This window comes from Gopherus evgoodei, chromosome 7 (assembly GCF_007399415.2).
Source record: "Gopherus evgoodei ecotype Sinaloan lineage chromosome 7, rGopEvg1_v1.p, whole genome shotgun sequence".
Taxonomy (NCBI): Eukaryota; Metazoa; Chordata; order Testudines; family Testudinidae; genus Gopherus; species Gopherus evgoodei.
The window spans coordinates 107002407-107026619 of NC_044328.1; the positions used below are offsets into that span (position 1 = coordinate 107002407).

At 53.8% G+C, this 24213-nt stretch overlaps 1 protein-coding gene across 1 annotated transcript in view; it reads left to right on the top strand.

Annotated features, from left to right (window-relative positions):
- Positions 1-20336, top strand: part of SLC26A6 (solute carrier family 26 member 6) — a 28552-nt gene extending 8216 nt beyond the window's left edge. Inside the window, 19 exon segments of the mRNA XM_030570492.1 lie at positions 3697-3836; positions 5042-5152; positions 5848-6023; positions 7179-7343; positions 8782-8934; positions 10228-10310; positions 10491-10638; positions 10870-10983; positions 11568-11645; positions 12526-12621; positions 13442-13548; positions 13984-14053; positions 15087-15179; positions 15792-15896; positions 17402-17488; positions 17939-18154; positions 18753-18807; positions 19500-19636; positions 20262-20336. Of these exon segments, the coding sequence (XP_030426352.1) occupies positions 3697-3836; positions 5042-5152; positions 5848-6023; positions 7179-7343; positions 8782-8934; positions 10228-10310; positions 10491-10638; positions 10870-10983; positions 11568-11645; positions 12526-12621; positions 13442-13548; positions 13984-14053; positions 15087-15179; positions 15792-15896; positions 17402-17488; positions 17939-18154; positions 18753-18807; positions 19500-19636; positions 20262-20285 (2158 nt within the window). The 3' untranslated portion in view covers positions 20286-20336.
- The last annotated feature ends 3877 nt before the right edge of the window (positions 20337-24213 follow it).

Below are 24213 nucleotides of genomic sequence, written 5' to 3' on the forward strand. Positions count from 1 at the left end.
ACTGGCTGGCTGAGAGTCACGTCTGACTGCAAAGTGAGGGTGCAGAACACGGTGGCTTCCCCAGGACCCCACTGGGGTAGACTCGCTGTGGGAAGCGCACGGAGGGCCAGAGGATGCTGAATGCTCCAAGGAGAGACCCAGGAGATGAAGCTGTGTAAGCTTCTTGCCCTGAACAAGTCTGCTCCAAGGGAGAGGAGGTTCCCCAAAGTCCTGCCTGGCTTGGTGGGGAGCAGTTCCGGAGCATCGCCCGGTGACTCCGTGACAACTGGTGGCAGCGGCGGGACGTACTGCACCCCGTGAATGGCGCTGCTTGCAGTAAGTGACTGGGGAGCAGTAAAACAAAGGAGGGATAATGAGGACCAGGCGTGCTGAAGGCTCAGAGAGGGACGGTTTCAGGGGGCAGTTAACCTCTGGGAGTGTGTGACCAGCGGAAAAGGACTGTAAGTAACAGGGTCCCCCTGAGGACTGCAGCGAGCAGTCTCAGGGGCGGAGGAGCTTGCCGCTCGACCCTGGGAGACAGAAGGATTTTGCAGTAGCAGGGTTCCCCTGGGGATTGCAGGAGCAGTCCCAGGGGCGGAGGAGTCTGCAGCTCGACCCTGGCAAAGAGGTGGTGATCACGAGAAGGGCTGGCACACCAGGGGTTCTTCCTGGAAACCATGGGGGAGCCAAGAGCACACAGGCCTGTGAGTCCAGAGCACTTGGGAACGGTGAAGTGATGGCCTATCACCATCTCCTTGAGAAGGGACATTGTGATCCTGTGCACAAAGAGAGGGTTACGCATGAGGAATTCACCAAGGCACAGTTAATCGTGCAGTTGGAGGAGAAGCACCGCTCTGAGGAGCAGATTCCTGGCCCAGATGGGCTACAAGAGGCTCTGAGAGCAGCTGGAGCATCAGCCAGGCATCCCCGGGAGTCTGGTCCCAATCAGACGAGGGTCTTCACGATTGGGTTCCCCATCAGGAGATTGGAGACGGATGGGATGGGGGCAGAGCCCGAGAGAGCGAGAGGACCGTGAGAGAAAGCAAGAGCCCGAGGAAAAGCTGCAGGAGAAGCAGGCAGCAGCATGGACTGGTGATGGTGGAGCAGAGAGACATAGGGGGCTGCCCAGGGGTCAGTGGGGAAACATGCCTGCGAGGGCGAGACCCTGGGACAGAGAGAACTGTGGTGGTGCATCCCCAGATGCTGAGGGACTGTGGGACCTGGGTGAAGCCCCTCGCCCTGCCTATGGCCCAGATCCCTGTGCAGACCCAGGAGGTGTCGGGCTGGCTGGTGCTTGGGGTTCTCCAGGATATCGGCTGGGAGGCCCTGTTGGGGGGTGACTGTCTCCCCATGGAACAGGATCCAGGTCCCACTCTTGTAACGGCCGAGGGTTTGAATTCAAATCCAAGGAACCAATTGGCTAGGATGGAAATGGTCAGTGAAAATGCAAATAACCTGGCTGTCAGGGGGGAGGGGCTGCTGGGCTCAGGATACCTGCCTACCTGTAACCAGCCCCCTGGGGCTGAGTGGGAGGGAGAGATGCTCCCCGCCCCCCTGCACACCGGAGAGGGGGCTCACACTGGCTCTGATGCTGTGACCAGAGCAGAGAGCTCGCTGCCTGCCCCCACTGGGACAGCAAGGGAAGCGCTGAGCACGGGGGAGCTGAGACCCCAGCTGAGTGCAGGGACACCCAGGCAGGGCAGGTCAGCTGCCAAACAGGTTTGCCTGGTCCAGAGGTGCTGCTGGGAAGTGATTACACAGCAGGAAGGGAGCTACCAGGGACAGGGCTCAGGGGGGCTGTGACCCCAGGTCCAGCCAGCGAGAGGGAGCAGGTCCCACTCCCTGCCCCAGCCGCTGAATCCCAGACTGAGCTGCAGAAGGATCCCTCCTTGGAGAAGCTGAGAGAACTTGCTGGCCACAGCGCTGCAACCCCCCTTGGGGAAGGCTGCGGGGACAGAGTCCTGCAGGAGGAGGGATTCCTGTACCGGAAATGGGCTCCCCAAGGGGAAGTAGAACTGGGGGGAATTGGGAGGCAGCTGGTGGTACCCCAGGAATCCACAGGGTTCTTCCCGTTCGAGCTGCTGGATGGGAGAAGAGTGAGGGGACCCCTGGACCTGAAGGGGGAGGATTGGATGGAGAAGGGGGAAGACCCCCTGGAGGATCTCTTCCCTGAGGTGGGAGACAATCTCCCCATCAGGTGTTCCCCATTCAGAGTCACTGGGAAAGCAGCCCAGAACCTGGAGAGAAAGGTCAGGGACATGCTGGCTTTAAATGGGATCCAGCCATTTTACAGCCCATGGGCCTCACCCGTGGGGCTGATCCCCAAGCAAGACAGGATGATCTGGTTTTATGGGGGCTATCAGAAGCTTAAAGCCATCACAGTGTCTGATGCCGACCCCATGCCTAGGCCTGGGGAGATTCTAGACAAGCTGAGAGGGATGGAGAACTTGGCCTGGCAGACACTGATAACATGTGCATCTTTACCCAGACCTGGAGGAACAGGTGTCCCAGGTGAAGAGGGGGCTGGGCTGCCTCAAGGAGGTGGGACTGATGGTAAAAGCTGGAAAGTGCAAGGGGGGACGGCAGAGGTGTTGTGTCTGGGCCACAAAGTGGAAAGCGGCTGCCCAAGCCCAGAGCTGGCCAAGGCCAAGATGGGGGCTCTTAACCAAGGGAGCCCGAATCACAGACCAGAGCGCTGGAAAAAGACCCAATCCCAGCTTGAAGCCCAGAGGTACTGGGGTGGCAAAGGGCGTGGGCTGCATAAACCTTCCCACATGCGGCCTGCAAGTGCCATCAAGCACACCCGACCTAAGGGAGGGCGTAAGACTGGACTGTCCTGGTGTAACTCACACCAAGGGATGGGAGAGATGCTGGGGCATCCATGGGAACCTTGGTGGGTTCGAACTTCCCCAGGTCACTGGCTGAAGTGACCTCGCTCAATTCGGTCTCGAAGGGGGGAGAGATGTGACGAACTGGGAAAGTTCTTAATGTTTTCTCTGAATACTGTATTGGTGCCTCAGTGTCCCCATGGCAGTTCTTAAGTATCTGGCAAAGCCAAGGGCCAGTGCACCTAAATGCCTGACACTCTGTCTCCTAGCAACTGATGGCCTGGGCCCCTCTGCAAAGGTGCCAGCTGAAGGTATTGGAGACAAAGGGATCAGGTGACCTCCTGGCCCGGGAAAGGAGCTGAGCAGAGAGGAGGGGCTGGGAGGGGTTGTTAGTCTGGAGCTGGCTGGGGTCGAGGGTGGAGGGCAGACCTGGGGGTCTGGCTCACTGCCCCCCAGAATGGACCCAGCCGAGGGGTCCGGTTCGCTGTATCTACAAGCTCTGTTTTAGACCCTGTTCCTGTCATGGAATAAACCTCTGTTTTACTGGCTGGCTGAGAGTCACGTCTGACTGCAAAGTGAGGGTGCAGAACACGGTGGCTTCCCCAGGACCCCACTGGGGTGGACTCGCTGTGGGAAGCGCACGGAGGGGCAGAGGATGCTGAATGCTCCAAGGAGAGACCCAGGAGGTGAAGCTGTGTAAGCTTCTTGCCCTGAACAAGTCTGCTCCAAGGGAGAGGAGGCTCCCCAAAGTCCTGACTGGCTTGGTGGGGAGCAGTTCCGGAGCATCGCCCGGTGACTCCGTGACACCTTGCTCCAGCCCTCCTGACTCTGTAGGGCCGTAGTGCAGCCCAGAGCTTTCTCCTCACTTGTGGCTCCCTGACCCCTCCAGGTGCTCATGTGCTGCTGCCAAGTCCCTTCTGTTCCAGTTCCTGCCGATCCTGGGCTGGCTGCCCCGGTACCCAGTCAGAGACTGGCTCCTCGGTGATATTATCTCGGGGTTCAGTGTGGGCATCATGCACCTCCCCCAGGGTAAGTACCACAGCTCCCACCTCTGCCATGAGAGTGCCTGCAAACACATTCCTCTAGGGGTGATCGCTCTGGGGCGCAGCCAGGCATCTCCCATCCCGGTCACCTGTGGGCCAAAGGCTGTAGCCCTGCTGTAGGTGTGGGGGAGGGGTATACAGTACATTATGGGGGTGGGTGTATGGGCAGGCAAAGAGCTGTGTGTGTGTGTGCGTGCGTACGTGCGCGCGCGCGCGTGCAGGGATGGGTCTGGTGTTAGTGTGTGTGGAGAAGGGCAGGGAGCTGGCGTAAGGTGTGTATGGGATGGGGGGCATAGAGGGTGGGGGGCTTAAGGGATGTAGAAGGCAGGGGGATTGGTGGGGGGTGTATGGGATGGGGGAGGGCAGGGGGATTGGTGGGGATGTATGGGATGGGGGAGGGCAGGGGGATTGGTGGGGTTGTATGGGATGGGGGAAGGGTGGGATGGCATGGGGGAAGGCAGCATATGTAAGGGGTGAGACAGGATGGGGAGGGCAGGAAGCTGGGGTGGTGGGCATAGAGGGTGGGGGCTTAAGGGATGGGAGGAAGGCAGGGGGATTGGTGGGGGGTGTATGGGATGGGGGAGGGCAGGGGATTGGTGGGGATGTATGGGATGGGGGAAGGGTGGGATGGCATGGGGGAAGGCAGCATATGTAAGGGGTGGGGCAGGATGGGGAGGGCAGGAAGCTGGGGTGGGGGGCATAGAGGGTGGGGGGCTTAAGGGATGGAGAAGGCAGGGGGATTGGTGGGGGGTGTATGGGATGGGGAAGGGCAGGGGATTGGTGGGGATGTATGGGTGGGGGGAAGGGTGGGATGGTATAGGGGAAGGCAGCATATGTAAGGGGTGGGGCAGGATGGGGAGGGCAGGAAGCTGGGGTGGAGGGCATAGAGGGTGGGGGGCTTAAGGGATGTAGAAGGCAGGGGGATTGGTGGGGGGTGTATGGGATGGGGAAGGGCAGGGGGATTGGTGGGGATGTATGGGATGGGGGAAGGGTGGGATGGTATAGGGGAAGGCAGCATAGGTAAGGGGTGGGGCAGGATGGGGAGGGCAGGGAGCTGAGGTGGGTGGCATAGGGGTGGGGTGATTAGTGGGGGGTGTATGAGATGGGTGGAGGGCAGGGAGCTGGGGTGGGGAGGTGCATGGGATGGGGGGGAGCCTCTAGTAACTCTCCTGCCTTCATTGCTGTGTTTAGGTTTAGCTTATGCGCTCCTGGCAGGGGTGCCTCCCGTCACTGGTCTCTATTCATCTTTCTATCCTGTCTTCCTGTACTTCCTGTTTGGAACATCTAGGCACATCTCAGTGGGTGAGCAGGCAGTTGGGTGATTGGGGTGAGCCAGGGTGCCCAGGATGGAGGTCAGTGGATGAGGAGAGGCAGGGTGCTGTGCATGAACAGAAAGCTGGGGCCTGTGGGTGAGCCGGGGGTGCCCAGGATGGGGGGGGCCTGTGGGTGAGCCAAGGGTGCCCAGGATGGGGTGGCCTGTGGGTGAGCCAGGGGTGCCCAGGATGGGGGGGCCTGTGCGTGAGCGGGGGTGCCCAGGATGGCGGGCTGTGGGGACCTTGCACTCCTGCATCACCAAGGAAAGAGAAGCAGCCAGAGTCAGGAGCATATGTCCTATGCACACAGCTCAGACTTGGGCCCACACACACACCACTGCCAGGGAACTGGAGAGATTGGCCCCACGCACAGGACTGGAGAAGTGTGTGCACAGTCCTTCTCTGTCCACACAAAGAGCGCTCAGCAGTTGCTGTGCCAGCAGCCACATGCCCCCTGTGAGCGATTCTTGCACATCCCTAGCTGAGCACTCAAAGTGACCCCGTGAGCCAGATACAGATGAGTTAGCAGTCGGGTAGTTGTGCTGGCTATAAGCAGAGGCATCCTGGGTGTGACCCCACTCCCAAGAGGATACAGGGTGGGCAGGTCTCGGCTACACATAGTCTGCCAGGGCACAGGTTTGAGTTGGCGACTCTCATGACCTCATCCTGTGTCCCTCCACGCAGGCCCCTTTGCCGTCATCTCTGTCATGATCGGCAGCGTGACAGGCTCGCTGACGCCCAACAGCAACTTCATGGATCCGGTCAATGGCACAAATGAGACAGTCCTCAATGAGGCAAGGAGAGACAGCGCCAGGGTGGAACTGGTGGCTACACTCACTGTCCTGGTGGGCATCTTCCAGGTGAGCAGGTTGCTCCGGGTGGGGCAGGAGACTGGGCCAGGATGTTGTTTCCAAAGGCTGGTGGGTGGGCAGAACCAATGTCCATGGGTGGAGGTGGTCAGCACACTCTGGGACCCTGACAGATCCAAGGCCAAGAGGGCCATGCCATCCAACTTCCAGTCCAGGCCTGACCTCCCTGAAACACCCATTGAATCTGGGGGCAGTGGCAGCTTTCCCATGTGCTGCTGCCCTCATGCTCCGTGCTCTGTCTTCCTCCTTTGGGCCTCAGTTGCTCCCATTCCCCCCAGGGCAGGTGAACAGCATGAGCGAGGGGCATTCCTCCTCCACCCCCCAACACCAAGACCAGCTCTGCTGCTCACATCACATCTCTCAGTGGCTGGGCCCTGCTGGAAGGGCACAAGCTGCATTTACCCTTGGAGACCTTGAGCTGGTCCTGAGGGAGATTCCACACAGCTGATTCCTGAAGGGTGCTTCCTGGCACCAGTCCAGAGGCCGGGCTCACTGTAGACCCTTGGTGATGTTTGTGAGCCCCTCCCAGAGCAGGACAGGGGACACTGTCCCTCCCTGAGGCTGACCCGTACTCCGCTTCTGGCTAGGCCAATCAGCATGGTTGTATGAAGTGCGATTCCCCACTCTCAGTCCCACCAGCCTGGGAACCAGGGGTCTCAGGTTCTGCCCAGCACACCTGATTTCTGTGTGGTCCCCCATCCTTTCCAAAGGGTGCTCCCCCAAAGAGCCACCCAGTCAAGTGTAGAGAGGTCACTGGGCCTCCCTCCTCTCCCTGTGTACTCCGCTGCGCAGACGGCTCTGAGCACAAACCACAGTCATGCAGCTTGGGTGCCCCCTGGGCTGGCCTTCCCAGCACAAACCCTACCACGTTCTGTCCCACTGAGCTTCCAGGGCAAGCAGAGGAGGCTCTGGGCATCCCAGCCCAGGGCTGTTAGGGGCAAAAATACAAGTGTTCTATTTGTTCCTCAGGAAAACTGAAAGAGGTGGCAGCCGCACAGTTGTAGTTCTGTTCCCCAAGCCCTGCAGCTCTGCCCAAGGCAAGCTTTATGTTTAGCTATGCCCCGCCATGCCCAGGCGAGGTTGGCGTCAAGGTGAGAACCCTGCGAGAGGAAGTTGGTTGCCGACTATCACTGGGTCTCTTTCCAGATGGCCCTGGGGATGCTGCAGTTTGGATTTGTGGTCACCTACCTGTCTGAGCCCTTGGTGCGGGGCTATACCACAGCCGCTGCCGTCCAGGTGCTGGTCTCTCAGCTGAAGTACGTCTTTGGGGTGGAGGTGGCTGAGCAGTCAGGGCCGTTATCCATGTTCACTGTAAGTAGAGCCCAGCTAGGGCGGGTGGAGTGGGGGGATTTAACCCTTCCAGCACTGATCCTACATCTCCTGTTACAGAACACTTTCAGACAAGAGGTGTGTGTGCACAAACACATTCTCTGGTGTTGCGTACAGTTTGGGGAACCCCTGGGGATCCCCAGTAACAGACTGATGACCACAGACATTCTTAAGGGTCAAACCCTGGGCCCCTCCTTCTCTCAGTTTTACTCTTGTTGACTTTCATGGGAATTTGCCTGAATCAGGAACTCAGGATATGGTCAACTTATTCCATCCACAAAATGAAGGAACATCTCATAGGGACAAAATTCTGTATGTACTCTCAACTGGTCAGCTGTGAACCAACCAGGCTGCTGTCAGCTGATTGGTAAATAGGTGTCATGTGACAGATCTTAGTCACATGGAAAGGGACCAAGCTCCTCATTTTATATAACCAGCTCCTCAGGTGATGTCAATGGTCATAGCTGCATGTGCTTCAGTGGGGTTCATTGACTTCAGTGGAGCTATGACTACATACACCAGCAGGGGATCTGCCCTCACAGGATTTTAGATGCTGCCACTAATGTTTTCTGATAAATACTCTTACCTATGGAAGAATCCAGTCCTGCCACTTTGCCAGAGGAGCAACATTTGCTGAAGGAATCTGCTGGGATCAGACTGGGCTGGGATTTCCCAAGGCAGCAGTGTTTGCTAATGGGATCAGACTGGGCTGGGATTTTCCAGGGGAGCAGTGTTTGCTAATGGAGTCAGACTGGGCTGGGATTTCCCAGAGGAGCAGTGTTTGCTAATGGGGTAAGACAGCTGGGATTTCCCAGGGGGCAGTGTTTGCTAATGGGGTCAGACTGGGCTGAGATTTCCCAGGGGAGCAGTGTTTGCTAATGGGGTCTCTGCTGGGGTCAGACTGGGCCTGGGATTTCCCAGGAGGCAGTGTTTGCTAATGGGGACCTGTGCTGGGACCAGACCAGGGCTGATGGGGCTAGCACGAGGGAGGGTCTGCACTGGGGCTATACGAGAGGGCGGGTCTCTTCAGCAGCTGGGATTCCCTTAGAACTCCCAGGCGAGTAGTGCTCCTTGGGTGTTCACTGGGGTTGGACAGTGAGGAGGCTTCCTCAGGCTGGTTTTCCTTGGGATGTGGCCAGTGTAGCACCCTATGGGTATGCACTCTGCATCAGTATTACTTGCTGTATTGCGCTAGTGCTTGGCGACCCCAGCCTCCACAGGCCCACTCTGTGCAAGTTGCCAAATGTATACTGGGGATGACAGGACCCCTGCCCCGAGGATTGCGCCGAGACGTGAACGGGGGCACGTGCTGACGCTCTCTGGTTCCAGGGGATGTATCCAGTGGGTGGACCCTCCACGCCAGGGCTCTGTGTCCTGAATGAATTTCGTGTCATGGTCTCCCCTCCTCCTCTCCTTGTAGACTTTCATTGAGATCTGCACCAAGCTGCCACAGACCAACGTGGGCACCCTGGTCACTAGCCTGATTGCCATGGCCGCCATCCTCGCTGTGAAGATGCTCAGTGCCAAGTTTGCCTCCAAGCTCCCCATGCCCATCCCCATAGAACTCATCACGGTAAGGAGGGGCGTGTCACAAACTGCATGGCATCTAGACCACCCAGCCCCATGGGGCTCTGCATGGGGCAGGCTGTCACCCCATAGAGCAGGGCTCAGCTCTCTGCCAGGTGCCTGTACTGGTGGTTGTTTAGTGGCTGCCCCTCGTGCTAGTGTTTTGCGTCCTCTGCTGTGGCCAGGAGGTTTTGGCACTTGGGTAGGTTAGGCAGCGTGGCCTGAAGATGGTCAGCTTTTGGTTTAGTCTCACCACTGGTGTTCCAGAGGCAAGCCCCAGTTTTCCTAGAATGTGTACCCCAGTGCCGGGTGTGTGCTGGGGCCGGCCAGGGAGGGGGCTCTGTCTGGCTGAGGTTTCCCTGGGATTGTACAAGGCATGGGTTCTCAAACTGGGGGTCGTAACCCCTTGGGGCTGCAAGGTGGTGACATGGGGGTCGCAAGCTGTCAGCTCGGTGGGGGCTCACAGCCCTGAGCCTCCCTTAAATTAAATGAATCCCCCCCTGCTGTTTTCAATGTATGGGGGAGGTCACACTCAGGGCCTTGCTGTGTGAAAGGGGTCACAGTACAAAAAGTTTGAAAACCACTGGTCCAAGGAGAGCAGTTTTCACTAGCAGGGGCTGTGCTAGGGCCAGACAGAGAGGACAGCTGATGGGCTCCTCTTACATTAGCTGCCAGGAGAGGCGCAGCTGGGAGCACTCAGAGCCAGGTCTCTCAGCCAGCGAGTCCACTGGCCCCAGGGGTGACAATTGCATTCAGAGCCCAGAAAGGCAGCCCTGTTGCCTTCTATCTGCAGGTCCCCGGGTTAAATCTGGCCCAGGCTAGCGGTGCGTAATGTTGGACAGCCATCCCCTCCCCAGCACAAACCCACAACCAGACCTGAGTGGCTCCTGCTTGTCTCTGGGTGAAATGGGTCATGGAGACTCGGCTGCCCTTGGCTACTCCGTGGGATAATGGGCGCTGGCTGGGGTTCCCTGCTCTCTGTCCTCATCCTGTCCCCTCCTTAAACCCTTCACCTGGTCTGATTCGTTTCAAAGGGCTCCTGATCCATGGTTTTTTGGTTGTTTTTTTTTTGGTCTATTGATTCTTGGCCCTGGGGCTCTTCCCTTGGTTGCGGGGAGGCACTTAGTGGCTGGTGGACTCTACCTGCCAGTCTGGGTTTTCAGCTAGGGCGGCCCCTTTCATTGACCCCCTCCGAGGAGGGCCCTGAGCAGAGGCCTGCACGTATCTGCTGTTCTCCAGCAGGTTCATGGGGGTTGCATAGCAGGGACGCTCTTTGCCTCACCCTGTCCCTTCTTTTCAGATCATCGTCTCCACGGGGATCTCCTATGGAGCTGGCCTGAAGGCCAAGTTTGGGATTTCTGTTGTGGGCGACATCCCCAGTGGGTGAGTGTGGGTGCAGCCCGGGCTCTGTAGCAGGCACTTCATTATGGGCAGAGAATGGCACGCGTTTCTGCTGCAGCCTCTGACACTGGGGATGGCATGGTGGGGCTGTGCCGGGGGAAGCAGGCTGCCATCCCTGAGAGAGAGCCTCTTTCCAGCTGGGTTTCCTTCTCTTGGCTGCAGGATGAAACCACCAGTGGTTCCCAACGTCAGTTACTTTGGGCAAGTGGTGGGCAATGCCTTTGCCATCGCCGTGGTGGGCTATGCCATCTGCATCTCCCTGGGCAAGATCTTTGCCCTGAAGCACGGCTACAAGGTGAACAGTAACCAGGTGAGGACCCCGCTACGCTCTGGACTTTCCCCTCCCGCCTCTCTTCCCCTTTTTTTAATTCTTTGTTTTTGTCTTTGGCACCCGCGTGCCGCAGGAATCTGAGTCTGGGCAGTGCCCACCCCTCTCTTTGGGGTCTCCCATGACACCAGGCGGGGGCCTGCTCTGCTCTGCCCAGCAAGGGTGGAGCCTCCATGCAGTTCCTGACCCCTCACACTGCTTTTCCCCTTGCAGGAGCTGATAGCCCTGGGGATTTGTAATTTCGTGGGTGGCTTTTTCCAGTGCTTCAGCATCAGCTGCTCCATGTCCCGGACCCTGGTGCAGGAGACCACTGGAGGGAACAGTCAGGTGAGTCCCAAGTGGCTGGTGCTCCCATCAGTTTCAGTCCTGAGGAATCCTGGAGGATTCCAGCATGAGGCAACGAAGCTTCCCCTATCATCTCTGGCCTGACTGGGAAAACCCCAGGAAGGCACTGTGGAAAGCCATGTAGGGTGTTAACCAATGGTGACAGGGGGCAAAGGACTGGCGGTAATTACCCATCATTCATGGGCTGGATCATCTGCCAGACCAATTAAGTAGTTAAAGAGTAAATTGTTATTGATGCTTCACTGGGAGCAGACAGCTGGGGGCAGAGAGGCAATTCTCATAAATAACTCCCACCCGCAGGGCAAGGGCTGCCTGTTACTTGCTCTGGCACTCGCGGACCTGATGGGAACATGAGAGGGCGTAACGGGGACATGCTGGATCACCGGCCAGACAGCCTTCCTATGTGAGCTCACCTGCACCCCCTTCTCGCCCAGCATGCTCTCTCGGGGCCAGCATGACACCCACTATATCAGACACAACATACAGGTGGTGTCTCTGCATCGGAGGTGGAAATGTCAATGCATGCCTGTCCCTTCTCTCCCTGATCTCTCCTCCCTCTTCTCCAGGTGGCCGGGGTTATCGCCTCACTTGTCATCTTAGTGACCATTTTGAAGATTGGCCAGCTCTTCCAAGACCTGCCCAAAGTATGTATTGTCCTAGCGTTGCCTGCCATCCTGCCTTTTCACCCATCTAGACAGTTACCCCAAGTCTCCAGGCCCATTACAGCTTCTGGCACCACATATAGATCAGCCCATGAAGGACAAAAGCAGGCCACAAATCCTATAAAAATATAGGGACAAGTGAGTTCCCATAGTTGGTCCATCCTCCCAAGTATCCTCCCCTGCCACACTGGATCAGATCATTGGTCTGTGCATCCTCTCTAGTATCCTCCTCTGCCGCACTGGGTCAAATCATTGATGCATCTCTTACAGAGTCCCTCCTCCAGCGCTATCTGGCGTTTGAGGCATCACAGGGTGACAGATAAGCACCCATAACCCTTCTATCCAGTTGTGTGATGCAGTGGCACAGAGGGAAATGCTCCCATCCTGACTCCTGCAGGAGTCCAGCTAGCACCCTGCTGCATGAGGCTAGAGTCCCCTTTGCATTACCACAGCTCCCTTCATTACAGGGGGGTTGTTAATGACCATTGCTCCGTTCCTGCCTTTGAAAATGCAGCTGTGTTGTTTGACTCAGTGGTCTCTGCAAAAGGGAGTGCCCTAGGTCTCACCTTCCACCGGAAGGTCAGTGTTTCCTTGGCAGCATTTCCCTCCCATCCCTCCCTCACTTTGGCTGAATCACTGAACTGGGGGTCAAAGCCTGAGCTTCCTTGCTCAATGTTTGCTCCGCCCCCCTTAGGTCAGGTCCCATGTGGGAGGACAGAGTAAGAGTGGGGAAGGGCTACCCTTTTCTGTCCAAGCAGGTTCTTGTGGGAAACACAGGGCCCTGGAGTCATCAGGCTGTGGGGTCCTGGGGTGGCCCCATAGTGCCTGCTGAGTCTTACAGCTTTGGGGATTTCTCTTCCAGGCCATCTTAGCTGCCATCATCATTGTGAACCTGAAGGGCATGTTCAAGCAGTTCACAGACATCCGCACATTGTGGAGGTCCAATCGCATAGATCTGGTAAGAAACACAACAGGCCTCCATGGGCCTTGGACCATGGGGCCTGATTCCCCTGACACAAGCCCATAGGGCTCTGCCTTTGGGGGGCACAGAAAGGGAAGTCCTCAGCGCTGCCCTGGTCTGGCTCCTGATAGCCCCTTACTAAGGGAGGTGGCAGTTCCCCCAGGACACTTCTTACCAGGCTTGAACCAACTGAGAATAGAATTTGAGCCATAGAAATTTGTCAGAACCAGGACTCTGAACCCCAAATCCCAGGCACCAGATTCTGAACCTCACAGTGCAGGCCTATTTCTGCAGTGGGCCTAAACTGGATCCAGATCTAACCTCCATGGCTCAAGTCCATCTCAGCTTTCGCCTTGCTGCATCCCTGGGGGCTTCAGAGTGGGGAACCAGATCCCCACAGGATTCAGAGCAGGGAACTGAATCCCAACAGCACAGAGACTCTGCAGGTAAATGCAATAGCCAATCTGCACTCAGCATGAGCTTATCCCTCTTTGTACGTCACAGAGAGTGCATGTTAACGAGATGGGGATGTCAGCCAGGACACTGGCATTCCCCTCCATAACCCTTTTCATAGGGTATCCTGGGATCTCTAACTTCTCCCCAGGATTCCCACTAGAGACAGGCAGGCAGAGCCTTGTTTTAACATCTCCCCTGAAGGAAGGTCCCTTGCACAGTACAGCTCTCCCTGGGACTGCGTGGCAGCATCAGCATTGGCAGTGATGGCCAGTGCACTAGTGAATGCCACACCGAAGTAGCCAGTGTCTACCGCAAACCTGCTCCCTTTCCCCAGCACTTCTCCTGCCTTTGTCTGCTACAGCTCATCTGGCTCGTGACCTTCGTGGCCACCCTTCTGCTGAACCTAGACATGGGGCTGGGGGTCTCTGTGGCGTTTGCCCTGCTCACAGTCATCTTCCGGACCCAGATGTGAGTAGCACTGTCCCAATATCCCACGCACCTCCCTCTCAGCTCCAGTAAGTGCTACTGAGCGACTAGTAGTACCCTGCCCTATCTGTATGCTCGTGTGCACATCACAGGGGGCTGCTAATGGGCACAACGGAGCCACTGATGACATCAGCACAGTCTGAGAAGCCCATTTGCTGAAAAGCCGCTATTAATTCTGTACCCCTGCCCACCTTCACCACCCACGGATGAAACAAAGCCATAGCCAATGGCAGCTCGTGGGCACACACAAGGCTTTAGCCTGGTTTAGCACTATTATGCCCTCTCACAGCATGGCTATCAATGTTATATCACCACCAGGTCACTGGGGCAGTACTTTGAATGTAAGGCACAACATCACTCCCCGTGGGATAGACGGTACCTTTGCTAACCCTGCTCTCTTTCTCCGTCTCCCCTCAGGCCCCGCTACTCCATCTTGGGACAGGTTTCCAGCACAGATATCTACAGAGACGTGGTGGAATATAATAAGGTACAAGCGGGTGGCAAGATAGTTGAGGGAGTGGCCAGAGGGGACCCATGAACAAAGACAGACCAGCTCCTTTGCTGCTGCTGAATGTATTAGGCAAACCAGGATGCTGGGGAGCAGCCAGGGGAGCTGAGATAGGGCACATCCAGGAGTAAAAAGGTTGAAGTCCTTGTCAGGCATTGAGGCATTTGTCCTTCCCAGAAGGAGCTTCCCTATCCTATCAGTACCTGTGAGTACTGGCCTTCAGGGACTGGGTGCCACTTTCCCTTCCCCCTGGGGAGGAGGAGCTCCTCCTTTCCAGAGCACTGCAAGTGTGCCTGGCCCTTTACAAAGCCCTAGAAAGCCAGGTCCCCCTCCAGTTCAGCTGTGTAAGCTGCAGGCTTTGCTAGTGGTGGGACCCTGTAGGGGCTTTGGGGGCTCTAAGGTAATGATTCTTGACCTTTCCAGATTACTGTACCCCTTTCAGGAATCTGATTTATCTTGTATACCCCAGGCTTCATCTCACTTAAAAATTACTTGCTTACAAAATCAGACGTAAAAATATGAAAGTGTCACAGAGCCCTATTACTGAAAAATGGCCTTTCTCATTTTTCCCATATCATTATAAAATAAATTGATTGGAATATAAAAAAAGTCTATAGTATATAGAGCAGTATTAATAAGTCATTGTATGAAATTTTAGTTTGGACTGACTTCACTAGTGCTTTTTATGTACTGTAGCCTGTTGTAAAACTAGGCAAATATCCAGATGAGTTGATGTAGCCCCGGAAGACCTCTGTGTACCTGCAGTGCTGTGTGTACCCCTGGTTGAGAACCATTGCTCTAAGGGATGCTGTGAGGCAGTTCCAAGCTGTGAGGTGGAGCAGCAGGAGAATGGGAGAACCGGAGGGGGGGAGCTGAGGAGGAGGGGAGCCCAGAGATGCCAAGGGGCATGGCTTTGCTTTTCTGTGATGTCTCTAGCTCTCCCTATTACTGATTTTCCCCACTCCTTCGAGGCAGTGTCCTCCCACAACTTCCTCCATTTCTTTGTTTCCAGACTGAGGAAATTCCAGGTGTGAAGATTTTCCGCTCTTCTGCCACAGTGTATTTTGCCAACGCTGAGCTGTATGCAGAGGCCCTGAAGGAGAAGGTGAGGCAGGGGCAGAGATGGACTCACGTAGCACGCTCTGGGGCGAGGCCTGACTCTTCTCTACAGCCTGGTCTCCAGTACCTTGGCCAGGAGGTCACTTCAGGCCTGGGGTGCTATTCTCCAGTCTAGCTGGGAAAGCAGCACAGCTCCACAGTCCTGATTCTCTCGGCTCTTATGCCACAGTGCACAGGTTCTCCCTTCCCCAGTATGTAGTGGATCTAGCGAAAGGCCCATATCCTCATAGTGTTGGAGCATCTCACACATCAGCGATTTTCTCCTCACAGCACCCCTCTGAGGTAGGTGGGGAACTGAGGCCCAAGGTTACCCAGGGAGCCTGTGGCAGAGCCAGGAATTGAACCCCATTCTCCTGAGTTCCAGTCCATTGCATTAACTGCAAGCCAACCCTTCCTATCCTACTCCTGGGCTCTGCTCCTGCAGCTAACCAGTGCTCCAAGCTCTCCTGTTCCCAGAAGCCAAGAAAAGGATGTGGAAGGAGAGCATTCCATTCTGTGCAGGAACAGCTGTGGCGACTCCCTGCACCATGTGGTGGGAAGTGGGTTGGGAGAGAGCCGGTCAGTGGCTTCCATATCCAGGGAGCTGTATCTTTTGCAGAGTGGCATTAATGTCGATTACCTCATTGGGAAGAAGAAGAAAGCCCTCAAGAAACAGAAGAAGCAGCAGGAGAAGGACAAGAAGGAAGAGGCAAAGAAGAAAAAGGTTAGTCTCTGCCAAATGTTTCCTTCTGGGGTTTCCTCCAGTCTCTCTTTCTCCTTCCCTTCATCCATATCCTCATCCTCCTCTCTCCTTACATATCTCTCTTGGTCTCCTCCTTCCTCTTTCTCTTCTCACTCCCTCTTCCAAGCTCTCTATTCCTCCCTGCCCCCACTTCTCTAGACTGGCTCTCCCTAGTCTTCAAAATCAAAGATGGACCCACACTGGAAATAGCTCATCTTTCCCTGGGCGGGGGACCCAAGGTTATGTTCCTGAGGAATGCCCCTGGGGAACGTTCCTGTGCCTGACAAGCATTTGTACAGTGATTGGAGCCACCAGGGATGGAAAAGAAATCCCAGGAAACCACCTGACACTGGAGTTGTGTCCAAGGTTGGGGAGGAGGCTGCTGGTGTTAATAATTAAGGAGACAGTGATTCACTAGCATTTGGTGAGCGGTCGGATATTAGAAACAAGTGCAAGGTGTGATCTTGAGCATTCCAAACTAATGAACTTAACTTCAGTGCCAGACAAATAATTAAAGAGGGACTTATACGCCCCCTCATGGACATATGATGGAAAGAGACCAGCATACCATCTGCAGAGAAATCATGCCTCTCTTAACTTACTAGATTCCTTTGAGCATGTCAGGTAGGAGCAAATACAGGAGACTCAGTTGGCAAAAGTTATTTGGACTTTCAAAAGACAAATTCTCTCAGAAGAGGCCATTAGGGACCCTGAGCTGTCTTAGGGTGAGTTAAAATTCTGTCATTGATCAAAACTGGCTGAAGAGAAAGAGAATAAAGAGAAGGAATACCTAGCTTTTACATAGCACTTTTCATTAGCTGATCTCAAAGCACTGCATGGAAGAGGTCAGATTACTCCCATTTTATGCATGGGGAAACTGAGGCACATAGCTGTGATTTACCTCAGGTCACCCAGCAGGCCAGTGGCAGAACCAGGAATAGAACCCAGTTCCAATCCTCTATCCACCACTTCTGAATAAATGGTCAGTTTTCCATCTTGCAAATGTTAGCAGTAGGGCGCCCCAGAAGCTTCAACTCTAGGTCTGGTGTAGAATATATTTACTAATGGTAATATTCATACGGGGAGAGAATGGTGAGTGGGTGTAGGCAGCTAGCTGCCATTGCAGACAGCTCAGTGAAAACCCCCACTCATTGCATAAGGGCAGTCCTAAGAGCAAATGAAATCTTAGGATGAATAAAGCCAACCACTATGTACTGGGCTAGGGAAGATACCTCCCCCATGGGCAAGTTATTCCAGAATTGTGCACTCTGGCAGCTTTGCACCTTCTGTTGACCTGGCCATGGTCAGAGATGGGATACTGGACTAGGTGGCTCATGGGACTCAATCAGGCTCTGCCTATATGTTGTGACCTATGTTGTCCCAAACCTCCTTGCTGGGGTTGACAAGCCTCCTGCGGGGTGATGTGGGCTGTGCGGCTACACCAACCCCTCTTTAATGTTCTCTGTCCCCATCTGGCTTGGTAACAGAAAACTAACTCCGAGCTCTCAGAGGCATCTGACCCCAGCAGCGATGACCTCGGCTTTGTAGATATTGACATGGAGACCAAGATGCAGGTATTTTATCTATGTTGATCTTTAAAAATCCAAGTCCTACAGTGCCTGACATAATTCAATGTCATAGTAAAATCTCAACCACAGTGGTCTTCTCTATCATTAACACATAGCCTCCATTAGCAAGCAACAAAACTCTCTCAATCCTTCTTCCTCCCTGGACACCTGGGGAATAAGATGTGTCATTAATCTAGGGCATGGGCCATCTCCCACTCTGATGTGTGCTGGGGTAATTGGTATAAGTAGGGGTCAGGGCCTCTGTTTAATGTCTCATTTCAAAGCCTTGTTTTTCCACCAGTGGAAATAGATATTTTCCAACCTCTTTCTCACTGCCGCCCGTGCTGATACAGTGCAGTCAGTCAGTTTGACGTTCATCTGCTATTGGCTGAGGTGCTCCCTGAGGAATGCCATCATCTCATTTGATGGGGGGGGGCACTGTTTTCTTCCCCACAGGAGCTGGGGAGTGACTGCAATGGATCTGGCCCTGCAGTGGCTGACTCCAGTGGAAGCATGATAGAGTTGGAGCCCCAAGCCAGCAGCACCCCAAAAGCCTTCAATGAACCCACCCTGGAGTCTTTAGGTCTCAAAAAGCCTGACCTCCACTCCCTCATACTGGACTTCACCCCTGTCAACTTTGTGGATACTGTCTGCATAAAGATCCTAAAGAACGTAAGGGGAAAGGCAGGGAAAATGTCCTAGGCACCACTGCCCTGAGGACTCTGCTACAGAGCTCTGCTAAGTGGGAGCATTCAGACACCCAGTGCTGGGAACTTGAGTGCCTCAGCTCTGCTCTTCTGCTACCAGCTAAGGTGAAATCTCACCAGACACTGGCTCCAACCTGTCCCCATCCCCTCCCTGATCTCATCACCCACCAACCCTCCCTCTGAGCCATTGCTGTCTGTCACAGATAAGCTGTTCTCTCCTACACACTCACTCCCTTATGCTGGCATTTTAACATCTTCTGCATCACGCTGTCTGCCCAGGCCTGTCAGCTGTAAATTGGGCATCAAGATGTAGAGTATGTTTCACATCCCTAACTTGTCTTCCAGGCAGCCTGCTAGCCCACAGAATATTGGCTCCAGGTCCATGGTATCAAAGAGCAGCAGACGCCAAGGGGACATCTGGGGCTGCTTTGGGGCAGTTGGCTAGTAATCTCGTACCCCATCCCATTCTGCGTGTGGGGCTGCTGCTGGGCATGGGGCATGGCCCCCAGGGACGGGAGTCTGTGGAGGGGCTCGACTCATCTTTGTGCTGGTGTCCATTGCAGATATTCAGAGATTTCCAGGAGATAGAAGTGGATGTGTTTCTTGTTGGCTGCCATGGTAAGGAGGCCTCAAAGCTCGGGTGCAGCAAAGCTGTAGCCCCTCTATTTGATCACAAGTCCTCCCTTCAGGGGGATGTATCTTGTCGCACTGAAATCCCCATCTGTCCTCCCTTGGGGCAGAGTCAGGTTCTTGCTTCTGGTTTCACCTTCCCCTGTCTCCTCTTCTCCTCTCCAAATCATACCAGCCTTAGCTGTTACCCAGATGGAAACTGCTCACAGAACTGGTTTCAAACCCAGTGTGACCGGTAGTTCAGATCCCACATCAGAAACCAAATTCAGCCATGGTGTAAATCCCTCTGAGGTCAACACGAGTCACATCAGCTTCTGCCATAGCTGAATTTGAGCTAGAGTATGTGCGTGGGGAATCTTTCCCAAGCCCCATTCAGGAGATCAGTCAAAGCCCCTGCAAGTAGGCAAAACTCCCAAGGTGCAATGCCAGAGTCTGTTTATACCTCAGAACAGAGACTACATCCAGGGAAGCATTCCTGTTTCCCTGAATTCCAGCTTGGATCATTTTGCCAGCACTTCCCAAAGCAAAGAATCCCAACGGCAAATGGTAAAGAGCAAAGAAAAAGAGAAAGGTGGTTCTAAGTGTGTGGAGGGTGGGGGTCAAGGCTGGGCACGTTGGCCAGTCCTCATGCTTTCACTCTAGGGTGTCCTGGTGTTAATTGTGCCACCATTTCCCCTCAGCTTCCGTCATTGACCAGCTGGAAAAAGGCAACTTCTTCAGCCAAACCATCACCAAGCACCACCTCTTCGCTTCAGTGCATGATGCCATCACCTATGTCACCAGGGGGCAGGGACAGAGCATGCCAAAGCCGGTCACAGTAAGCACAGTTTTTCTGCTTCACTTAGGAAAAACAGTCTCCCTGGCAGTCCACCAGGTTTATAGATGTGAAAGCAGCTTTTGTTACGAGTTGCTGGCCAGCATGCTTCTATCCACCAGCCATGCCAGTGTGTGTGCCTCCCCTACCCACCCTTGCCTAGCCAATGTGCTCTCTCTCCACCACCACCACCACATCTTCTGTCTTTCCCCGCCTCACTTTTCCTCAATTGCTTCTCAGTTATGCAGTCCTCTGAGCAGACTCCGTCATTAACACTATCCCATTCAGGTGGCCTTCTGGGCAACTGCACATGCAACCATGCAAGGAAACCAAGTGCATGCCCTGAAACCCTTGTGTCAGCAGGGGCCAGGAGACCTGCAGAGGGGAAAAAAAACCAGCTCCTGCGGGAGAGAGACCCCCATTCTCCAGGCCAGTCAGAGCTGGGAGCACATCATATTGTTCTTGGTCCCATCTTGCTGGCTGATGAACAGAACAATGTTAATGGGCTGCACCCCACTCTCCTCACAATGCAGAGCCTTCAGGTGGTGGGAGGAAGGCTCAGGAATGTAGAGTTATTCCAGGGAGTTGGGGGAAACCAAACCAATCTCTTTATTATTTGACTTTTTAGACTTATTCCAGCACTAAACTGTAACCACCAAAAACAGCATCTACTGTCCCCAGGAGCTTAACAGGTGAGAGGGAGCCACCAAGGCACGTTTCCAGAGGACTCTTTGAGCTGGCTGATGTTTACAAGGGCAGGTGACATGGGATTCCCTGCCACTGGGATTCTAACAGACACAGGATCTCCTACTGCTGAGCATCTGCTTTGGGCACTGGAGACCTAAGATCATCTGCCCTTGGGACTCCACTTTAGCTACTGGACAAACTGGGAATCTATCTCAAACTTGAAATCTCCTTCTGCTGGGAATCTTCTCTAGACACAGGAGATCTGGGATCTCATGGGCTTATGAATCCACTTCACACACAAGATCTTCTGCCCGAGAATCCCCTCAGACCCAGGAACCATCTCTGATTTTGTGTGTGTGTGTGTGTGTGTGTGTGTGTGTCCTTTAACCTGAGTGATGGTGTCCCTAGACTCTGTTTGCCAGAAGCTGGGAATGAGTGATGGGGATGGATCACTTGATGATTACCTGTTCTGTTCATTCCCTCTGGGGTACCTGGCATTAGCCACTGTCAGAAGACAGGATGCTGGGCTAGATGGACCCTTGGTCTGACCCAGTATGGCCGTTCTTATGAAATATCACTGGAGAGAAGCTGCACTTGAGAATTTTCCACTTGGCTGTTTAATTAGATTATGCTCTTCAATTGAGCCAGACAAACAGTTCTATTGACTGTGCTAAATTCCCTGCAAAGAGCAATACTGAACCAGCCTACAGGCTGGAGGCTGCCTAAGATTTTGTCCCCTCCCTGCATCCCATTTCCAACTTTGTGAGTAAAATAACCAAGAGCAAACTCCAACCTTGCCACATGGGCCAAGCTGTGAATATGCACAGATTTTATTAGAGAGAGAGAGAACACGCTAAGATCAGAGTATCACTTTCTGGGGTGCAATCCAGACCAGTAAGGGGCTGTCACCACCTGTTCTGCAACCTTGGGTGCCTCACAATGCATTGCTGTAACTCCCAACCTGGGCCCCTTGTGAACAGCATGCAGGTCACAGCCTGAGTGTCTGTGTATAGCTGCAGTTTGCCAGCAGCTCCTGGCTTCCACCAGAATTTGTTGCCACTTGCAGGCTGATTTCAACATGCTCCCAGTCCCGGATTTTCCCCAAAGAATGTGTTTGGCACCATACAGCCCTTTCCTGGACAGTCCAGATATTAGTCTGTTGTCATTGTACAACAGTTGCTACTTTAAGTGGAGTTACCAAACAATTCAGTTTAAACACAATACTGGATTAGATTTGAATAAAGAATAAAACAAGTTTATTTAACTACAAAGAGGGAGATTTCAAGTGAGTACAAATTAAAGGTATTAAAGTCAGAAATGGTTACAACAGAAATAAAGATAAATCACTTTCTAGTAACTAAACTTAAACAAACTATACTCAGTATATGGTAAAATTCTTGCCAAATGTTCCCAGCACCAGGGCTGACTAAATTTTCAAGTAGAGCCTCTCTTAGAGTCCAAAGGCTGGTTCCTTTGTCTTCTCAGCTGAAAAAGTGAGAGAGAGTGAGTGGGTGTGTATTTTAGGTGTTCCCTCCCCCCTTTTATAGGCTGGTTGGCCTTTGAAATGCATTTTCCTGAGGGTTACCCCTAGATGAAATTCCTTCCAGCTATAAGGATAGAGCCGTGAAAGAGGTTCCATGGTGTTGGTTAAAATGTACATCGGTCTGTTACTGCCCCCCACCTTCACTGCCAAAGAATGGCCACTTGACCGTGATTGCCAATCAACTTTAATGACTCCTGACTAGAGGCATCAGTTTGTCCTTTGTCTTCGAGAAGCTGATTTACCCGCTCCCCAGACTTATCCGATCAACACATTTTAGTCATAACTTCAGCTTATATTCATAACTTTCCATATAATGTTGCTACATGCACTTCACCATGCCATTATTGATCAATGAGTTATTAGTTTTCAAACGATACCTCACAAGGCATATTTTGTACAAAGATTATTACAGTTGTGTAAGGTGTGAATACAGGGGTGCATTCAGTGACATAGAGGTATTGCTTACTATTTATTATCAATACTGTATGTGTTGTGGTTCTTGAGAAAATCATTGATGCCAGAAAAGGAAAAGACACATTAGATTATCCAGTCCATTAGCTGCCCAGGACAGGATTGTTCCTACAGGATATTTTCAAGTGTCCAAGCCCCACCACTTCCTTTGAAGAACTCTACAGCTTAATGCATCTAGTAAATACAGGACCTGAAAAATGTGTGTAGTCAGTGAATAGACTGTTAGACCTGTAAAGGAGTTAACAGAAGGCAGGAATTAGTTCTGATAATTAACTGTTATCTAGCCTGACTCATGTTGCACTGCTAAGACTTAATTTGAAAATATGATCTGACTTAAAACCCAATCACCTATGAATATTTCTCAATAAACTGTGTTGTTACACAAAGCAACTATTTTTGCCATTTATTAACGTGACATTTGTCAGGGCTAGCCTCAAATCCATGTCAGTGCTGACCATTTCATCAGATTACATCGTTATAGCCACTCTTAAATACTGTCAGTTTGGTCTACCTTATTTATAATCGTGACTTTATTCTACCAGTCCTGCTGAATACTTTTTACAATTGTTTGACTTTGTTTTAGGAAGGCTAATGCTAGGTGGTGCCACGGCCACTCCGGCTTTGGAACAGCCACTAAGAAGCAGAGAGAGCAACAGGGAATGACTGACTACATTCAATATAAAATTAACGTACTCAAAAAACAGCTCAACCTGACCCAAACTGCTGGGGCTGGACTCACACCCTGTTTGGCTCCAACACTGTTCGGAAAACTTGCCTCATTCTATTGCAGCTTTATGTACGGATGAGTATTTGTGTCAGATATTTTTGTCAGCAGGAGATAAACTGATGGAGGGGATGCTTTGGGGCCTGACTCAGTGCTGACAGGTGGGAGGTGAGGGAGAGGGAGCAGCTGAGCTCTGAGCAGAACCGGGTTTACAATGTTGCCAAGTCCACACTGAGAAAAGGCCTATTACAGATCTGTCTATAATCTATCCATGAGGCTGGGTCTGGCCCCTCGCCCAGGGAAGTCCAGCACGGGAGTGATCTCAGGAGGTCTGGGGGAGGGAGAGCTGGATAATGGGGGAGGTTTTGTGTTGGGGAGCTGGGCAGTGGGGGGCGGGGTGTCTCTATAGGTGCTGGGCAGTTGTTGGAAGTCTGGGGGAGTTTTGAGGGGCACTGGGCTTAAAGGGTTGGGGGGTACTGGGCGGGGAATGGGCATGTGGTGCAGAACAAGGCCAGGCAGGCCAGTGTGTATCTGGTGGCTGCCAGTTTATAAACATTGCCCTTGTGCTGAGCTGGGCCGAGCGCCCCCACCCCAGGCTGGGCCCCACTGCTCCTGGCCGCCCCCTCACTCGGGGCCTGACACCCTTGCCCCCTCCCACTATGGCCCGTTGCCCCCAGAGGGGCCCACAAAATGTTAATCTGGTTCCGGGTTGATGAGTTTCCCGCCTGCAGCCTGGGCCATGCAGAGCAAGGCCAGCAAGCAGCAGCAGGTGCTTCCCTCCTGGCCTGCGGGATGCCTGGCCTGGGGAGCCCGAGGCTTAGCAGGAGACTGGCCTTGCCCCTGCCCAGTTCCCATGAGGGTTTGTGAGCAGGGGCGAGGGCTTATCTCTGCCCCAGGCTGCAGGAATCCACCCCCCTTGGCAGAGTGGGGCTCTTCCAACCCGGGCAGGGGCTCGGGGGCTGGGCCGCCTGCGCATTCACTTTGCCTGGGTGAGGAAAGACCCGAAGCCTCGACCTCCAACCAACAGAGGGCGCAACAGAGAGCCTTCCTATACCCATTGCTGCGCATGCTCTAAAAAGCTGTCCCAGTCTCCGCCCATGCGGCAGTCTCTCCCTGCGCATGCGTATCCCCCGCCAGTTTGCCTACTTGCGCGTG